The sequence below is a fragment of the Schistocerca americana genome, chromosome 1, assembly GCF_021461395.2.
Source record: "Schistocerca americana isolate TAMUIC-IGC-003095 chromosome 1, iqSchAmer2.1, whole genome shotgun sequence".
NCBI lineage: Eukaryota > Metazoa > Arthropoda > Insecta > Orthoptera > Acrididae > Schistocerca > Schistocerca americana.
Window position 1 is genome coordinate 1,229,396,024 of NC_060119.1, and position 18,629 is coordinate 1,229,414,652.

At 40.5% G+C, this 18,629-nt stretch overlaps 1 protein-coding gene across 2 annotated transcripts in view; it reads right to left on the reverse strand.

The window, feature by feature from the left end:
* Nucleotides 1–8,807: 8,807 nt before the first annotated feature.
* The window catches only part of LOC124619985 (arylsulfatase B-like), a 136,179-nt gene continuing 126,357 nt past the window's right edge, over nt 8,808–18,629 (reverse strand). For both annotated transcript variants that reach the window (XM_047146659.1, XM_047146651.1), the window contains one exon: nt 8,808–10,246. In XM_047146659.1, coding sequence (XP_047002615.1) covers nt 10,073–10,246 — 174 coding nt within the window. In that variant the 3' untranslated portion in view covers nt 8,808–10,072. The remainder of the gene's footprint in view (nt 10,247–18,629) is intronic.

The window sequence follows — 18,629 nt, forward strand, 5'->3', positions numbered from 1 at the left end:
AAGTAAATGTATGACAAGAGATTAGGACGTACATTCATATTTCAGGTCGAAGAAGGAGTACTTCTAAGCACACACCCCAAGTCAGACAAACAGAACTAATTGAACCACACGTGACAACTGTTATATTCAGGGCCATAACTTATAACTGACATACCAGACACCAAATGTTATCTTTTGGGACACCCAATTCAGGAAAGGAGCAAGGACTACATCCGCACAAGGATATTAAAAAGTTTTCACACTGAAACCGACAGGTTATAAGACATAGCATTCAAATGACAAATACAACAATCGAGGGAAGGGAATAGACACTGATAAAACTGTACAGACATAAATATTAATTTTAAATTTAGATTTAAGAAAATGGACTGAGAAGGGAAATGTGAACTATTATGTATAAAAATCTGAACTGCAGTATACTGCAAGTTAATCAAACCTACACACTAATATGTATAAATAGCAACTCCTGTGCCTCAAAACACTATACCTAAATGAAGGGTTAACATGGAGTGGTATCAGTAACGATTGTGGGATATGACAGAAATGCAGTGAGTTGTGAAAGTGATCCTTCCAACATGAGAGTTAATACGTGAATTCACTGGGATGAGTTGTATCAGGATATGTTTAATCTTAGTACTTGTGGCCTGTGTAAGACACGAGAATAACATTTCACGTTTAGTGTGAAATAATGCATTTTAAACTACTCTGCAAATGTGCTCAGGTATGAATGGTATGCTGGCTAACCTATTTTAATTATTCTGCCTAGTGGTAAATTTTAAAGGAATGTTGCAGGTGCACAACCCTATTAGTAGAGGAGGGGATGTTTAACAGAATGTATAAATACGGTGGTAGGAAACATAACGACCCCACTGAGATGAAGTATAATTGTGTGTGAGTTTGTTAGAAGGTGAACAATATGTGGATTAGCAAGACTTGTATGAATGCTCATTGCTGTGGATATAAAAGTAACAAAAACTATACTGTAATTGAGCTGAAAGTGTAAACTCTGCGTGTTCAGATTTTACAGTGAGTGGAAGAATTACTGAAGAATTGAGCTACACATTAACTGATAATGTATGTTTTTACCAATTTGTGCCAAAGCAAACTGGAATATTTTTACTTCCCCTCTTGCTTTGACATCTGCCTCCTTAAAAGTCATTTTTTCTCTTTTAACTAATTACCATTAACATACGTGAATATAATCTGCATTTTCATGAAAGAGAAACGTTGACCCTCAGTTTCAGAGAATATAACACCAGATCTAATTTTGTGCATAGTTTTAGGTATGCAATTGATTTTCTAATTTATTTCAACTATTCCCAGTTAGTATCTTTCATCATAGGGCGAAATCAGTAATTGTTTCATATCTTAAATTCTATTTTTGATGTATAAATATAACTTCTGTTCTAATTGTAAACGTTTGGAAGACGAAATGCTAGTATTGCTAAAGCATTTATTTGGCTCTATTCTATTAACAAAACCAGCCCTTCATTAATTCCAAAGTAATTAACAGTTTTGTCAAAAGTATTGCTTGCATAACTATATTTGTTAATTTCATGATTTAAACAAATAATTCGACCTAACCCTTGTAGAAGAAGAAACTGTTAAAAAGAACCAGTTTTTTATGTATTCAGTTAATTTAATGAGTTTTAATTGTAATTTCTGTGAATTTAACTTTAAACAATGAGTAGTTTCAGCACTTGTAACTGTGATAATATATATGGGCCCGATTTTTTTGTCATGAGTTAGTCAGTCCATGGCCGAGTTTCAGACAAGAAACCTGTGTTGGTTAGATCAACAGCAACACTTCAACTTAACTGTGGAATAAGTGTTAAACAAATAATTTGTGTTTAAAAACAAGTACAGTGTCTGCTTCATACATACCTATCTATTCTTCAAGAACTGTGAACTTTGTGGTTAGGTTTTCTTCACTACACTTAGTCTGCACCACCTTCCCTGGCATTTCTGGTGAGATCTGGTGCGACGACAGTAGGGCACGTTACGCCCTTCATCCCAACCACACTCCGTTGAGCCGTCTTCAACGCATTGCATAATTTAGCCCACCCTGGTGTTCGTGCATCCACCCGCCTCGTAGCAGAGCGCTTTGTGTGGAGAAATATCAACAAAGACTGCCAGTAATGGGCACGCTCCTGCGTCGCGTGCCAATGCTGCAAAGTACACAAGCACACTTCACCCCCCCCCCCCCCCCCCAGCACCTTTTCGATCCCTCCTGGGCGTTTCCAGCATATTCATATTGACATTGTCGGCCCTCTCTCCCCCTCTAAAGGCTTTCGTTATGTTCTCTCATCTATCTACCGAACAACTCGCTGGGTCGAGGCTGTCCCCCTCCCCAATATTACAGCAGAAACTGTTGCTCAAGCTTTCGTCGAGTAATGGGTATCGCGTTTCGGATGTCCAGCTATCATCACAACTGACCAGGGTGGACAATTTGAGTCGGCCCTGTTCAACGGGATTTGTAACATTTGTGGCATCTGGCGCATCCATACCACAGCATATCACCCGCAAAGTAACGGGCTAGTCGAGTGCTGGCACCTCATTTTCAAGGCGGCTCTTTGATGCCACGACTCTCTATGGACGGAGGCCCTTCCCCTTGTGCTACTTGGCATTCGTGCGATCTATAAGAAAACCTCAAAGGCACAATAGCCGAGTTTGTATACAGCCAGAACATTGTTCTCCCTGCCGAACTTGTGAGCCCTTCCTCTTCTCTCCCTCAGTCTGACTTACCTTCCTTCGTGGACCGTGTAAGACGCCACTTCATCAACCTCCACCCGCCAGCTATCCCCACCCTAAGGATCACGTCCCGAAATCTCTGGACAATTGCAAGTACATCAGGCTCCGAGATGACACTGTCTGTGCTCCCCTCCAACCTCCATTTACTGGCCCATACCGAGTTCTCTAGCGCTCAGCCAACACCTATGAACACCAGATGAAAGATTCAGCTGTTACAGTCTCTCTCAACAGACTTAAGCCTGCTCATGTTGATCCCCCTTCGAACCACGACCACGCCACTCACTGTCGTCGCCCACGACACTCCGACCACTCCCTCCATGTTCGACTTACGCACTTGATCGAGTGACTTCCAGCTCCAATCGTCAAGCTCTCCTCCGACCTCGCCCTCTATGTCCGACTCACACACTCCGTCGAGTGACTTCCAGTTCCAATCGTCGAGCTCTCCTCCAACCTCGCCCTCTACTCTGGTCTCACGCACTCCGTCGAGTGACCACATACTCCCCAAGTCGAGCTTACCTATGATCACGCCCTCGCCGCTGGGCCCTTCACCAGTCCCTTCGAGCTCTCCACCATCGCCTGCCTCGCCTTGTCAAGGTTTCTCATGCCCCCCCCCCCCCCCACCCCCCAATCTTGAACGTGCCCTCACTCCCCCCGGACATAATCCACGGCATCTCAATAATACTGCACTATTATACACTGTTCGTCGTGTGTTTCTCTTCATGCAGTGCTCATGACACAACCTCCACCATTCCCTGCCACCTGGTGAAATGTGTTCCCCTCCTACCCAACATTGACCTGGACATGCTTCGTGTGTTCGCCACACCTACCGGAGACATTGTCGTCGTCGCTCCGTTCCACCCATAAGCCGCCGGCCTACCTGTCGCCGCACGACCAGTACGCCCAGTATGACACCCAGCTCGCTTCAACGACTTCCAGGTTCGGTGGCCGAACCTTCCATCACATCTACCCACACAGCTCCCCGACAACGCTGTCAAGCTGACCGTGGTCTGGCTCACTCGGACCACCCTTGCCGATGCCTTAGGAATCACCCCTCCCCCCTCAGCCTCTCAAGAGTACTCCGTACTGTGGGGGGGGGGGGGGGGGGGGGTTATGTGGTGCCGGTGACGTCGACACCAGCGTCGATATGCATTCATCTTTGGACTCTGAGCATCGTCTTTGGACTCTGAGCGTCGTCTGGGCTGTTCCGCCATGTTCAGTTCATTGTGAGCCTTGCATGTGTTTAGGTGAATAAATGAACTACTGCTAAATGGGTGTTGTTTGGTGTAACCAACCCGAACTTCCACCTCAAATTTAACTGTTAAAAAATTAAAGAATACTATTTGGAAATTATTTTACTCTAATTTCAGTTTATTAGCTTTTAATGTTCTTAGCAGATATTTATTGACAAGAGGCTTATAGAGCATGTAGTTTTCATGTTACCAATTTTATAACCGAAGATGCTAAGAAAAACGTTGTGAATGATTCATACTTCAAGAAATTGAAAACTTTTCTGTCTAAAATAAAGCACATTTTAAAATTTCTTTTATGTTTTTAAGAATGAAAACAACTGATAACAGTAATGTTTAAGATTTTTTCTCTTAACTCTCAAGGGAAAGGCCCCTGGATCTTCATTCTTTTCCAGGAAACCAGCACCACCCTCAAAATTCCATTAAACTCCCAATGTACCATGAATGGACAATATTCAATAAAAAAACATATGGGAGAGGATAAACTGAGATTACTATTTGAATTAAAGTAGTGATTGTGAAAGAACTGGAGTTATGTGATGACAATAGAGGGGATAATATCCAGTGTCAAATAGAGGGCAATATAGCAGACCACATGACCAGAACAGAATGAATTCTGGGAAGGTGAATTCCATACTTGGATTATAGTTGAAAAAAGAACACAAGAGAGCAGCCTTCAACATTGCAGAGTACTCACTGCCACATTACAACAGCACTGCTAGACGATAAAAAGTAAGTGTCGCATGAAGCAACATATTGCTTTACCTAGCATTGCTACTGTATAGCATTTATTCAAAATTATCATATCTTTTCTCAGGGCACGGAAAACTGTTTAATGATCAGGAGTGAATGGAGTTAAAACCATATTTCACTTTTATATTCAAGCTGAGGTGGTGATTGTTCAGCTACTACAATGGTGAGCTGTTTGGAGATTTAAATAATGGACAAGAGAGAGGCAGAGTAATACAAGAGGATGAATTTAACTTAGGATTTTTAGACAGTAGTGAAACTAAAATGGAGGATAGTGTAATGTATGATAGCATGCCTTGTTCAGAATTGCTTGTAGGTCAACAAAAGTAGGAGACTAATACTAGTGAATCAAGTGCGTTTAAGGTGTACAATGTATTAATGAAAAAGGAACTACAATGATAAAATGTTCAGGAAGAATTTAAACTGTTAATGAAATGACATGTAACCAAACATGAGGAGTTCAGAATCAACAATCCGAAAAAAAATCAAATATTGGAAAGAGTATACTGAGAGCAATCTAATACAGTCACAGCTATTAGGGAGGAGATCAGAGCAAATGTGGAAACATCAAGAGTAGAAAACATGGGAGTGGAATGTGAGATGCAAGCACTGCATTGCAGTATAACCACAACTGAGGATACTGTAACAGAAACAGGTGAAAAGTGTGATGAGTTGTATGCACAAGTTGAAAACTTGAGGAAAGAAAGCACACAAAAAACATAAAAATTGAAGAAATGGTACAGGAGTATCTCAAAAGGGAGTCAAAGGTAGGACTGCATCGAGTACACAGTGGAACTATCACAGTTGGTTTTAATGATTCATGGCTAAGTGGAATTGATTAATTCTACCCAAAAGGCCTTATCCACCATGAGGAATTTTTAGCTAATTTTATAGGAAGTTGGATGGAAGAGCAGGAAATCAGTTTTGTGTCTAGGCAGATAATGGAGTACGCAATAGAATGACATATGCAAATAGCAACAAAAGTGGAAACATGCAGACTTCGAGGAACCATTCTTAGAGTAATATCGGTCAGAGAAAAAACAGGTGAAAATAAAACTGAGTCTAACAGGTGGTCCGAAGTATAGAAGAAAAAAACAACATTTAAAGGGTTTCATTGATGAGGAATTGAGAAGAACCTGTCTCTCAATCACTCAGTTTTAGCTTCTGCTTTACTGAAAAGATTACTGCGAGACATGTAATCCAGGTTAGAAGGGATGGTCATAGAATCTATGGAGACAACACAGAAGTTTTTTTTCTTTAAATAGACTGATCAAATTGAATAGGAAATGTGCACCCAATGGAGCATGAAGCAAGTGAACAACAATTAGTATGGAAGTCAGCAGGAAGCAGAATTCAACATCAGCAGCAAGACTATAATTAGTGTTGTGATGACTTATCTGGGCATGACCAGCAGACTTGGCAGGAAGGTTGGAGGTTGATCTGTGGGAGGAGACCAAACAGTGAGGTCATCGGTCTCATCGGATTAGGGAGGCATGGTGAAGGAAGTCGACCATGCCCTGTCAAAGGAACCATCCCAGCATTTGCTCAAAGAGATTTAGGGAAATCATGGAAAACCTAAATCAGGATGGCTGAATGCGAGATTGAACTTTCCATCCTCCCAAATGAGAGTCCAGTGTGCTAACCACTGCGCCACCTTGCTCGGTATTCGACAGGAAAGCAGCTGCTATGAACGAGGTGTTGAGGCATGGTATGGTACTTTTGGGAATGGCAGAGGGCGCAGAGGTACATATAGCTGAGATGCAGATGCTTACCAGAAGCACAAAGAACAAATGGAAGGAGGAGCCCATGTCCAGAATTGAAAAACTAAGTGAATTGTAGAAGAGACCTGATCTGGAATTGGAAAATCAGGGTCAGCTCAATTACTAGTAATATGTACTGACAAGATACAAGAAGAGAAAGTGGGATTGGTATCAGAGAATAAGATGCACAAGAAGGAGCAAAGGTCACCAAAAATAACATTAAAATATATTTAAAAAATGGAACAGCAAGCCCTTTTAGATTCAAGTAATGTTTCTTCTGTTTTGAAAAATCTGCATGAGAAGAGTAGAAGCAAGTTAGCATTTCCCTTAAATGGATACAAATTTGTAGGGACAATTGGAGTTATAAGCAAACCTGTAAAATGCCAAGTGTTCTTGGATGTGGTAATAGAAGGTCAAATACCTACCATGGAGGCTTTAGTAGTACCTATCTTATGTGTGGAGAGAAGACTGGTTGACAGGATGTCAAGTAGAGTTTAATTCTGCAGAAAATGTCAAAGATTCAGCAGGGTGAGAGAGCAAACAGTTATATATACACAGAAGAGGACTACAAGAGATATCGAGGCATTTAGAAGGATATCCTGTGCTACAATAGAAGAAGGCTACAGGAAGCAGACACAAATGGATTACTTAAAATACTGAAGCTTGGAACAGGAGCAGCCCAAAAAAGAACAACACATAATGAAAGAAAACAAAATCACCCAAAAATTGAAGAATTGAAGGTACATGTAGCACAATGAAGAATAAATTAGCCACTCTACTAACGCAGTGTAAGAAAGTATATTCCAGGAAGCAGGGCTTAATCAAAGCACCACCATAAAAAAATAAAAATAACTGTGCATTTACTATAATTTGCAAAACAGCATCAGATACCACACCTCAAGAAGTCTGCAGTAAGAGAAGAGTACAACACAGTTGGAGTTGGGGGAAACCAAAAGCTCTTAACGGAAAAGAGCTTGTCAGAAACATCAACAAACACTACACAAAGGAAGCAAGTGAACTGGCAGAAGACGGGGTGACACTGACACATCCTTACATACATAGAAAAATTCCACACACACTTCTTTTTGGCCTGCATCAACCAGCATTGATAGAGCAAAAAGATTTTGGATGTGTGGAGATATAAGGTTAGTAGGGACACACACTCCAGCCCCAGAGTGAACTTAGGATTTGTGCCCAAACTGTCAGTTAAAACACAGGAATTGCCACATACCCATCATTATGAATTGTTTTGACTCGCATGTGAGGAGATAACTGCAACTACATGCTCAAATATCAGCACTCTGCATGCGAGGGGCAGCTCAACTTGTCCCCACCACTACTGCTACAGACGGGGCCACCAGGCACAATTCCATGATTTGGCACATGTTTGAGATCTTGCCACAACCACTGTCAATAGTGACCACAAGAAGGGGTCCTTCAGTTGCACCGACCTTACCATGATGGACCACAAATGGAGTTCAGCACAGCCTCAAATGGAAGTGTTCATGTGTATGAATGCAAGTGGAAAAAAAAAGAAGAAAAAAAACTCCATGTTACATGCTTTCTTTTTGGCAATTTATGTACCACTTTCTTCCATTTCATAGATTTGAACCAAAGATGTAAGGTGACTGATAATATGGATTTTGTGCAACAGAATCATTTAGTGATTGATGCCTCACGTCCAGCTGTGTCATTCAGTAGTTAATCTTATTATATGTTTACGTCTAATAGTTATATGAAAAATCAGGGACAATGAATCACGAGAGTAAAATGAGTTCAGAAAAATATGTACATACATATATGTTCGAGGGTTCGTTTTAATATTAATGAGTTGTCTACAACCATACTAAGGTGGAACAATAGCGAAGTACATTAGTTTGTGGAACCGGTTATGTGATTCTAACTTTATTATGTGCAAGTTTTTACCTATTCTTGTTTTTGTTGCTTTCCACACCTTTTGTCAACTTTGGAAAAGAAGTCGGCACAGCAATGCAAGTTTTCCTTGCCTTACTGTGATATATTTGTCCTACTCTAATCTTTGGGTAGTAGAGTCTAACAGGGGCCATAGTGCTGAGTAGTGGTTGCTTGCATGCCTAGAAAAGTGATACGTTTATGGGAATGATAGAACAAGGCTGCATGATGAGTGGATTGAATACTGGACAGAATAGCAGAAAGAATAAGTGTATGTAGGTGATAACGTGTTTTGAGCATTTGGTGCATGGTTCTTGGCACTAGTGGTCATATAATTAGCTACTTTTTTTTTAAATATGAGAATGAGTACCATTAATGTATTAGAAAAGAATGTGTACATGTGTATTTAATTTGTAAAAAATGAGCAAGTTTCAGTTTACTAAACAGCATTTTGATATAACATTATACCTTTATAACAGGTAACCAGCAGGGTCCAGATTTATTATTCATACATTTCACTTTGGAGACCTCATATTCAAGCCACCATCACATTACTTGCATTCAGCTTTTGCAGGCAGTGTTGTCAGTGGCAAGAAGATGATAAAATGTGACAGAAAATCATCATACTTTTGTTAACAAAATTGATACTGACATATGTATGCAATACATATTTATCTTTCTAATTGCTTACAAAGTGAAACACTAATGACACACAATATTCTCAATCACTCCAGTATTTTCCTACACTAAATTACTAGGGACTGCATATTGTTTTCTTAGTTATGTAAGGCTGATAAGCAAACATCTTGCAGAAACCTCATTGGGACCATCAAAATTCTCACATTTATGTACTAACAAATTTAATCCGTAATTATATTTGTAGTTAAAGTTATGAGTGAATTTGGGATGAACTGTGTAATTCATAAACACAATACTAGAAGTAAAGATACTTTCCAATTGGCTAGAGTTAAGAATGTAATTTAATATTTTACCGCAAAAGTCTTTTAACAGTTTGCTGGCAGACATCAGGAGATTACACATTCCCAAATCTTTAAAACTAAATTAAAAATACATTTTAGCAACTCTGACATTTTATCAAAAGATTTAGATTTGGGAAGTAAATTACTGTTAACATTAATGTTCACATTATACAGAGTTTTACTAATGTATAGACAGCTGACAGTGTTCTGTGTAAAGTTACCCAAGTGCGCAGTTGGAAGTATTAGATAAGAACAGAAATGAGCAGTGTAAGAGGGAAAGCACTGGCTCTTTATAAAGTAGCTATTTTTTTTACTAATAGTAATCTGGACATAATTCCCATCATTATAAACAGGAGCAGATTAGCATTAGTTGCAATTGGTTATTAGTATAATTTCCATAAGTAGCCTGCAGTGAGTGTGTCTATGAATTAATAATGCATATTTCCACATCCCTAAAGGTTCTTTTCTATGATTTATCAAATGTGACTGATGAGTTAATGTCACTGATAATCTCACAAAAAACTGTCAGATATTAAATTTTCTGGCAGAAGATGCTGTACCAAATTATCTTCATAGATCTACTGTACGAAACAATGTAACTCTGACACACATTTATCTCACTTGGTTGTGGCTTTTCTATTGTCTGTCAACCAAAACCAATCTTCTTAGTAGCCTAATCAAGCCAAGGGTGCCAGGTGTTGTTGAATTGAGCAGGATCAGATGATATATCAACAGGACAGTTTGTTTGTGGGACTAGTCTTGACCTAAATTTATTGAGCTCCAGAATGAGTGATGTAACTATTGTTGGGTTGCTGCTAGCAATGTCCTCCACTTCACATGGGTCTTCCTGCAATAACATTAAGACCTAATTAGGAATAATATACATTAAATATTACATGAATTGAAAATATTTAAGTTATGTTTAACTAAATATCTTATCACTGTAGAAACAACACATTTTATTTTTTGAAGAAGAGTCACTGAGTTGAGAACTATTTTTATTTGAAACTTTATCCTTTGATATTAAAAGCAGTGAAACAAATTTCAGTGGCACACCAATGAATCTCAGATAGCATTAGGATCCAGTTATGTAGACAGCACACAAAAGACCTTTTTTTCTGTTTTACAGTCCAATGTTTGAGACATGCAGTATCTGCTGAAACTGGTCCTATAATATAACACACAAATAAGTATAGGAACATTTAGACAAAATCGTACAAATAGACAAAGTATACTCCAAAGCTTCTTTTGTTGGACATTTATTTTGCGAAATCCAGTATTACTGCCCATTCCTGAGAGGTAAAGGGGCATAACCCCGGGTTCTGAAATTTCAACTGAAGACCCTGTTTTTTGCACTGAGAACTGCTTTCTTTGTGGAAGAAGAATGGCAATCGTGCTCTAGCAAATGGCAGATTTAAATAGGTTTGAATGGACATACAACTTGGTAGCACCCATTTGTTAATAAAGAAAACAGCATACTAAATGATAGCAGTCAGATAGCAGAAGTATTTAATAATCACTTCTTTGAAATAGCTCATAAAATTGGCAAGGATAAAGGAATAGAATATATGCTGCTTACATACAGTCGAATAAAAATTACTACAGGCTCTGCCAAAAAACTCTCAGAGCTGACAATATCTCAAGTACAGCATCAAAATGCTGTTCTTCACATTTATACAGTGTATTCAGTCACATATGCAACACAACAAAATCACAGGGAATATTTTCAGATTCACTGAAATATGCTATTGTCAGGATCCTTTACAAGAGTGTTGTAATACAGATATTAATAATTACTGATCAGTCATTAGTTACCTCCTCCTTGACACTACTGGGGAAAAATTTTTTATGTAAGAACCAAGCAAAAATCATTCCCTTCGTTGATGATGTAGGTATTATAGTAAGTCTTAGGAGTAACTTCAACACTTTTGAATATAAATAATATTTTCTTGAAAATTAGTAACTGATTCTCTGCAAATGGACTGTCAACAAATTTAGATAGAACACAATACATGGAATTCAGTACTGCACAAGGTCTGACCACACAATTAGGAGTAATGTATGAGGATATTTCAATGACTTAAATGGAGTATTTTAAATTCTTCAAAAGTGAAGTAATTATGGGTGAGGATGTAGTTGGTAAGTGTGATAAGGAACGAGGTTTTTGGAAGATCTTCGGGTGGGTGATGGGAGAGGTAGTGCTCAAGGGCAGAGAGACCGTGGGTATGTGGGATGTTTGTGTAAAGGGATGTAGCATCTATGGTGACAAGAAAGGTTTCAGGTGGGAGAGGAGTAGGAATGGATTTGAGGCGTTCTAGGAAGTGGTTTGTGTCTTTGATGTAGGATGGGAGTCTGTGGGTGATAGGTTGCAGGTGTTGGTCTACCAGAGCTGAGATACGTTGTGTTGGGGCTTTGAAGCCTGCTACAATGGGACGGCCAGGATGGTTCTCTTTGTACTGAGCTGAGGTAAGTACTGGCCAGCCCCTCTACCTCTTTGTTAGTATTTGTTTCACATCTTTATACGAGATTTTCCATTAATCATTTAGATCACCTATATGGTCCACATCCATCATTGTTTTGTCCCTTTTGTTAGCTCTCACTTACAACTGCCATCTAAACACTTTCTCTTCTTCTGTGTTTTATATGTACATAAATAAATATTTTCGTCACCAACTGTGCTAGTTTCATTTTCCTCCTATTATCTTGTTCTTTTATAGTCCACTTCTCTTTATTTATTTATTGATTTATTTATTTAACATAACATAGTTTTAACGTTCGTTATTCGCTGTTTTCCAGCCAACAATCTCTTCCACACCTACCAGTATCATCCATTTCCGTCGATTTCGTGTTGCTGGCGTTATTTTTGTGCCAATGGCTATCTTTCTCTGCCACTGGAAATTTTTTTTGGGACATTTCTGCGCCACCCGCGAAATTTTTTGCAGCAACGGCACGCGCGATCTTTTTTCGCCACTCGCTATCTCTGTTTTTAAGCAACGTGTGTCCTTTTCCCCTGATCTGGACACACTTGCTTGGTCTGGTCAACTTTTTCCGTATTTTTCTTATTTAGTGGTCTTCCTTTAGTATTGAACATTACCAATACAATTTCTTTCTTTCTTTCTCATCATTCCCTCCGTGTTTTATTCCTTCTTATGATTACTATTTTAACTTTAGTTATTTAATTTCCCTACCCACCAGTTACCCACTATGTACCCTAATCCTATACCACATTATTTACATTCATTAGGGAAACATGCATTCACCGTAGTCAAACTGCAATCCCACATACTTTTCCTCCGGTCTTGCTTAACCTTTGGAATTACCCCTAAAAGACTTACCTTAAAAGTTCCCGTCTCTGGGTGCAATTCCTCCTTCCACCAGTCTCTCCTGGACTTCCAGAACCTTCAATCCTTAGCCCTTACCCAACTTGTCCTGAATCTCTACACTACTTCGTGTAACCATCACTCCCAACAGCTTCTATCTCTCTTCAAAGTCCTCCACCTCTCAAACCCTTGCTTGGAGAACACACTCAGGAACATCGTCCTAGAAGCCAGCTGTAAACTTGATTTCCATGCCACACACCACCTGAAAAAACTATCCACAGTGCTAGTGCAACACCTAAGAAGTGGGGTCCCTCTCCCTATCCCTCACAAACACCAACCACAACAGAACCTTCAACAAACCCCCCTCATAGCCAACAAACCTAGCCTAGCCACCCTACTCAATCTCCCAATCCCAGCACATACCCCACACAGACCAAATCTCAACTATAACCACAGTCAAATGCCACATATCACCAGTCCCAATTCAGTTCTAAACCTCTCATCCAGATCCCTCTCTCCTCCAGAGACATCTGTTCTATCAAAAGGCTTAACCTTTAGCCCCACGCCAAAATTCAACCGCACTGACCTGGTTCAAGATCTCCTCTCATTCACCCGGAACCTCAACTGGAAATATCACTTCACTACACAAACACAGTCCCAAAATACTAGACCCAGTGTTGAACCCTGTCTAGAACAGTTCCGACTGCCTTCTCAAAGGGATCCTCCTCCCCTCCCCCAAAACCATCCCTTGCAGGAATTCCTCACATCCAGTATTGCCTCCCAGTCCTTCTTGAAGAACATCTCGACAACCCCCAACATCACCCCAGCTGAATCCTGTGCCATTAAGGAGCTGAAAACAGACTGCTCTATTGTCATAAAGGCTCCACAACTGTGGTACTTGACCGTGTGGAGTATGTGGCAGAAGGACTGCGTCAACTCTCCGACACCTCAACCTACAAAGCTGTTACCCAGGATCCCATTTCCTCCATCCAGACTGAGCTGCACAAAATCCTAAAAATCCAAGGTCCCTCACAAGGCCTGACAACGGCTTCCATAGACCTACTCACTCCACCTGAGCCACGTACCCCTACTTTCTACCTATTACCCAAAATCCACATAGAGAACCATCCTGGTCGTCCCACTGTAGCAGGCTTCAAAGCCCCAACACAACGTATCTCAGATCTGGTAGACAAACACCTCCAACCTATCACCCGCAGACTCCCATCCTACATCAAAGACACAAACCACTTCCTAGAACGCCTCAAATCCATTCCCACTCCTCTCCCACCTGAAACCTTTCTTTTCACCATAGATGCTACATCCCTTTACACAAACATCCCACATACCCATGGTCTCTCTGCCCTTGAGCACTACCTCTCCCAACACCCACCCGAAGATCTTCCAAGAACCTCGTTCCTTATCACACTTACCAACTTCATCCTCACCCATAATTACTTCACTTTTGAAGGCCAGACCTACAAACAAATCAGGGGAACGGCCATGGGAACCAGGATGGCTCCGTCCTATGCCAACCTCTTCATGGGCCGCATGGAGGAGGCTTTCCTGAAGACCCAACAGCTGCTTCCCCTGGCCTGGTATGGGTTCATAGATGACATCTTTGTGGTCTGGACTCATGGTGAAGAAACACTCCTTAATTTCCTCCATAACCTCAACTCCTTTTCGAATCTGAATTTCACCTGGTCCTTCTCCAAACCCCAAGCCAGCTTCCTGAATGTTGACCTTCATCTTGTTGAAGCTCACATCCACACCTCTGTCCATATCAAAACAACAGTACCTCCACTTTGATAGCTGCCATCCATTCCACATCAAATGCTCCCTTCCCTACAGCCTAGGTATTCATGGCAAACGTATCTGCTCCAGTGATGAATCCCTCAACAATTACACCAATAACCTGACCAGTGTTTTCCTCTCCCGCAACTATCCTGCAGACCATGTCCACAAACAGATCTCCCGAGCAATACATTCCTCCCCGGCCAGCAACAATGTTCCTGCCCCCAGACCACACAGAAGCATCCCCCTTGTCACCCAATATTATCCTGGCCTCGAATACATCAACAAATTACTCTGCCAGGAATATGACTTTCTCAAGTCAACCCCTGAAATGAGATCATCCCTTGACAAAATTCTCCCCACAACACCCAGAGTTGCCTTTCGTCGCCCCCCTAACCTCTGTAACATCCTTGTTAAACCCTACAATATTCCCATACTACCTTCTCTACCCAGCGGTTCCTACCCCTGTAACCGACCCCGCTGCAAAACCTGCCCCATGTATCCCCCCACAACCACCTACTCCAGCCCCGCTACTGGTAAAACATACACAATTCAAGGCAGGGCCACATGTGAAACTACACATGTCATTTATCAGCTGACATGCCTGCATTGCACAGCCTTTTACATCGGTATGACAACAACTAAACTGGCTGAGCACATGAACAGACACAGACGAACTGTCCGCCAAGGAGATGTCCAATACCCAGTAGCAGAGCATGCCCCCCAGCATAATTCTAGGGACCTAGGAACCTGCTACACCGTATGTGCCATTTGGCTTCTCCCACCCAACACCAGTACCTCGGAACTGCGGAGATGGGAACTTGCACTCCAACACATCCTTTCATCCCGCCATCCCCCCGGATTGAACCTACGTTAAACAACCTCAATCCCATTTACTCTTCAGTCTTCTCCTGTTTCCCTTTCCTCTTTAGCCATTCACGCATCTTTTCATCCTCCATAGTTGTGTTTGTCTTTATACTATACACCTCTTTACTTCTGTATGCATCCTCTTTGGTTTGAAGCTGGCACAGTACTTACAGTAGAATATCTTTGGCTTCCCTCTGACAACCATGCCTCCATCCTTGCTACCCTCCCTGTTTTCCTTTCCCTGTTGCTTCATAACCTGGGTTGTGAGTAACTGAATCCACTTTCCCTTCTTCCCTTTTTTTCCCCCTCTCTCCTCCCTGATGAAGGAACAAAGTTCCGAAAGCTAGGAATGTAAATTTTTGGTTCTGTTTTTTGTGTATCTATCGGCTGTACTGAGCTGAGGTAAGTACTGGCCAGCCTCTCTATCTCTTTGTTAGTATTTGTTTCAGATAAAAGATGCTCTTTTATGAAGTTAGTTATCAACAGTCAGTCATAGCTGACAATAGTAACATTCATAAATGTGATAACTTGTGCAACTCACACAGCCAGTCTGATATTTATTTTGAATTTTTTATTTTAATGTTATATGGTAACATTCAAGTACAGTTCATTGTGGTCTACATAGCAAGCAAGATCATCACTTCACCAAAGGTTGTTTGTTCCTGTGGAATGTGGTCTGCTGCTAGCCTTCCCACTAGGTACCCATTGGGGTTAGCTAATATGTAGCTAGAGGAAACCATGTGAATAACTATTGGCCACTGCTGTAGAGAATTGGCTCCAAACCACAAGTTCTCTAGTCCCAGCTTCCAGCTAGCAATGATGTGGTTCCTTTCTTATACCTACTTTTAGACTTTATTCTGACATAAAAGTAATTTCACCCAATGGCCTGTGAAAACTGAGAGCCTCTGAGACTGACCTGAGTGTGCCCTTCTGTATTCTGTACATTGAATACATTGGTTTTATTAATGTTTAACCAACACATTCATTTACAAATTCCTTCACATTGTAATGTTGGTGTTACACTGTTGCTATTTAGTAAAGAAAATGAAACAGTTATTTAATTCAAATTGCAATCTAATAAAGCTTCATGTGTAATTTTGTTTTACATGTATAATTTTTTGTAACTTCTAACCACAGTACATACATGTATTGAAGTAAAAAATTTGAATTTAGATTATTTATATAATTTTATACTTGATTATTAGTCAAAATACATTTCGAAAATATTCCTTTTTTTTTTGTATGTAATTAATTAATTTGGAATTTTTTTGGTGTTAGAATTACATTTGCATCCATCACTATTTTTACTATTGAAACACCTGTAAAATAAAAAAAAAGAATGTGCACTAGGAACGAGTAGAGAAATGCTCCTATCAGAGAAAAAAAAAGTGAATATGTTCCTGTATAAAAGTCTCTGACTGAAAAGTTGTGTAACAGCTGCCTCATTCCATCTCCCTCACCATCTTTAAAAATTCGCCCAAAAATTTTGACATGGAAGGATATTCACACTCTTTTTAATATGCAATTCACTTTCACTCCCACAAGCTCCCCCAATGGTAACTTTCTCACACTCACTAGTCTATTGCTGTAAGTCGCTCACACTCATCCACTCCCACTTGTCTACTCTTACTCACTCTTTCAGCCCAACTCATTGTCATTGTCTCTATATGTCTCTCAAACTGTCACATCTCCTGTCTCACAGCTACAGTCTGTCCTACTACTACTACTACTACTACTACTACTGTCTCCACTCACTGCCACTGTCTCTCTCTTGCTCTTTCTTTCTGCACTTATCTGGTTCATTCCTTCCCACTGGTAAGTCTCTTCTCACTGTCACTACCCATCTCTTCCTCGCTGTCAGTGTCACAGACCCATATTATCACTGGCTCTCATCCAATCCTACTTCCTCCTTCCCTTTATTTCTCTCCAAATGCCAGTGTCTCCTTCACTCTTTTCCTATTACTCTTGTCACTGTCAACTATGTTCCACTGCCACTGTCTCCCTATCTTTCTCTCACACTGCCATTGTCTCCTTCACTCTTTCTATACCACAGCCACTATTTACTATTTTTTCCATCTTTTTACCAATGTCACTGCCTCCATCTCTCTCAGCATAAAAAAGGATGAATATGTTCACATTCCAATATTTTTTAGAAAATTTTAAAGGTGCTGAAGAAGGCAGAATTATGCAGGTGTTGCCTCATTTTTCAGTCAGAGTCTTGTAAAGGATAGAACAGAACCGTACAGGTTAGCTACAGAGCTGAAACTGAGCACTTTCCCCCATATATTTAATAACAAATTTTCCCAGTGCACTTTTTGCTTAAGAGACTAGGCTCACACTGAGGAAGAATGTGGTTAAAATCCCTGTCCAGCCATCCATATTTTAATTTTCTGTGGTTTCCCAAAAACCAACTAAGCACAATGCTGTGATGGTTCCCTTGAGGAGGACAGTCAATTTCCTTCCCCTTCCACCTCATACCTAGAATGGAGATCTGCCTGTAATCTCCTCATCATTGATGGGACTTAAAGACCTATCCGCCAACCATAATGCAACTTTGTGGCAACATACACAGACAGAAAACTAAAGTATTACAATATGAACACTTACCAAACTGATAACCCAGTATTTTCATGCTTATGGATTATGTTGATTAACCCTCACGCAAGGTTATTTTCAGCTTTAAAAAATTCCAGTCCTACAGATAGAGAATGGTGCGAGTACTTTATACGTACTGGTGTGTCTAACATTACTGGATGTTTTCTGGTGGAGATTGCAACACAGCATGCCCAGATGAGATGTGCAGGTAGCTTATCACCATCTTTCAGACTCTGAACATTGGGTAGTGGGACATGGAAGCATCATATTGATAGGACCCTTGTATATTTGGCTGCAGTGCAATGACTGCATAATGAGTGGGGATGAGATGGACTCAGGACAAAAGTATGCTAGGACAAATAAGCTCAGGCACTTCCAAATGGACTACACCAAAAGAAGATCACAGGATTGTTCAACTGGATCTGACAAAAAGACAGATGGCAACATTTGAAATCTGGCCAGAAGTTACAGGCAGAGTGTAATCACAAACCGCCTGGCACACACAACTGGAAGCTAGGTTGAGACCTTGTCATTTACCACTGAGACCATCTCAGAGACATGACACACAGCCAGAATCAACTGGCATACTGAGTGACATTCTGTGATGTTCAGTGACAAGTCTTGCATCACTCACTACCTCAAAATCTAAGAGGCAGG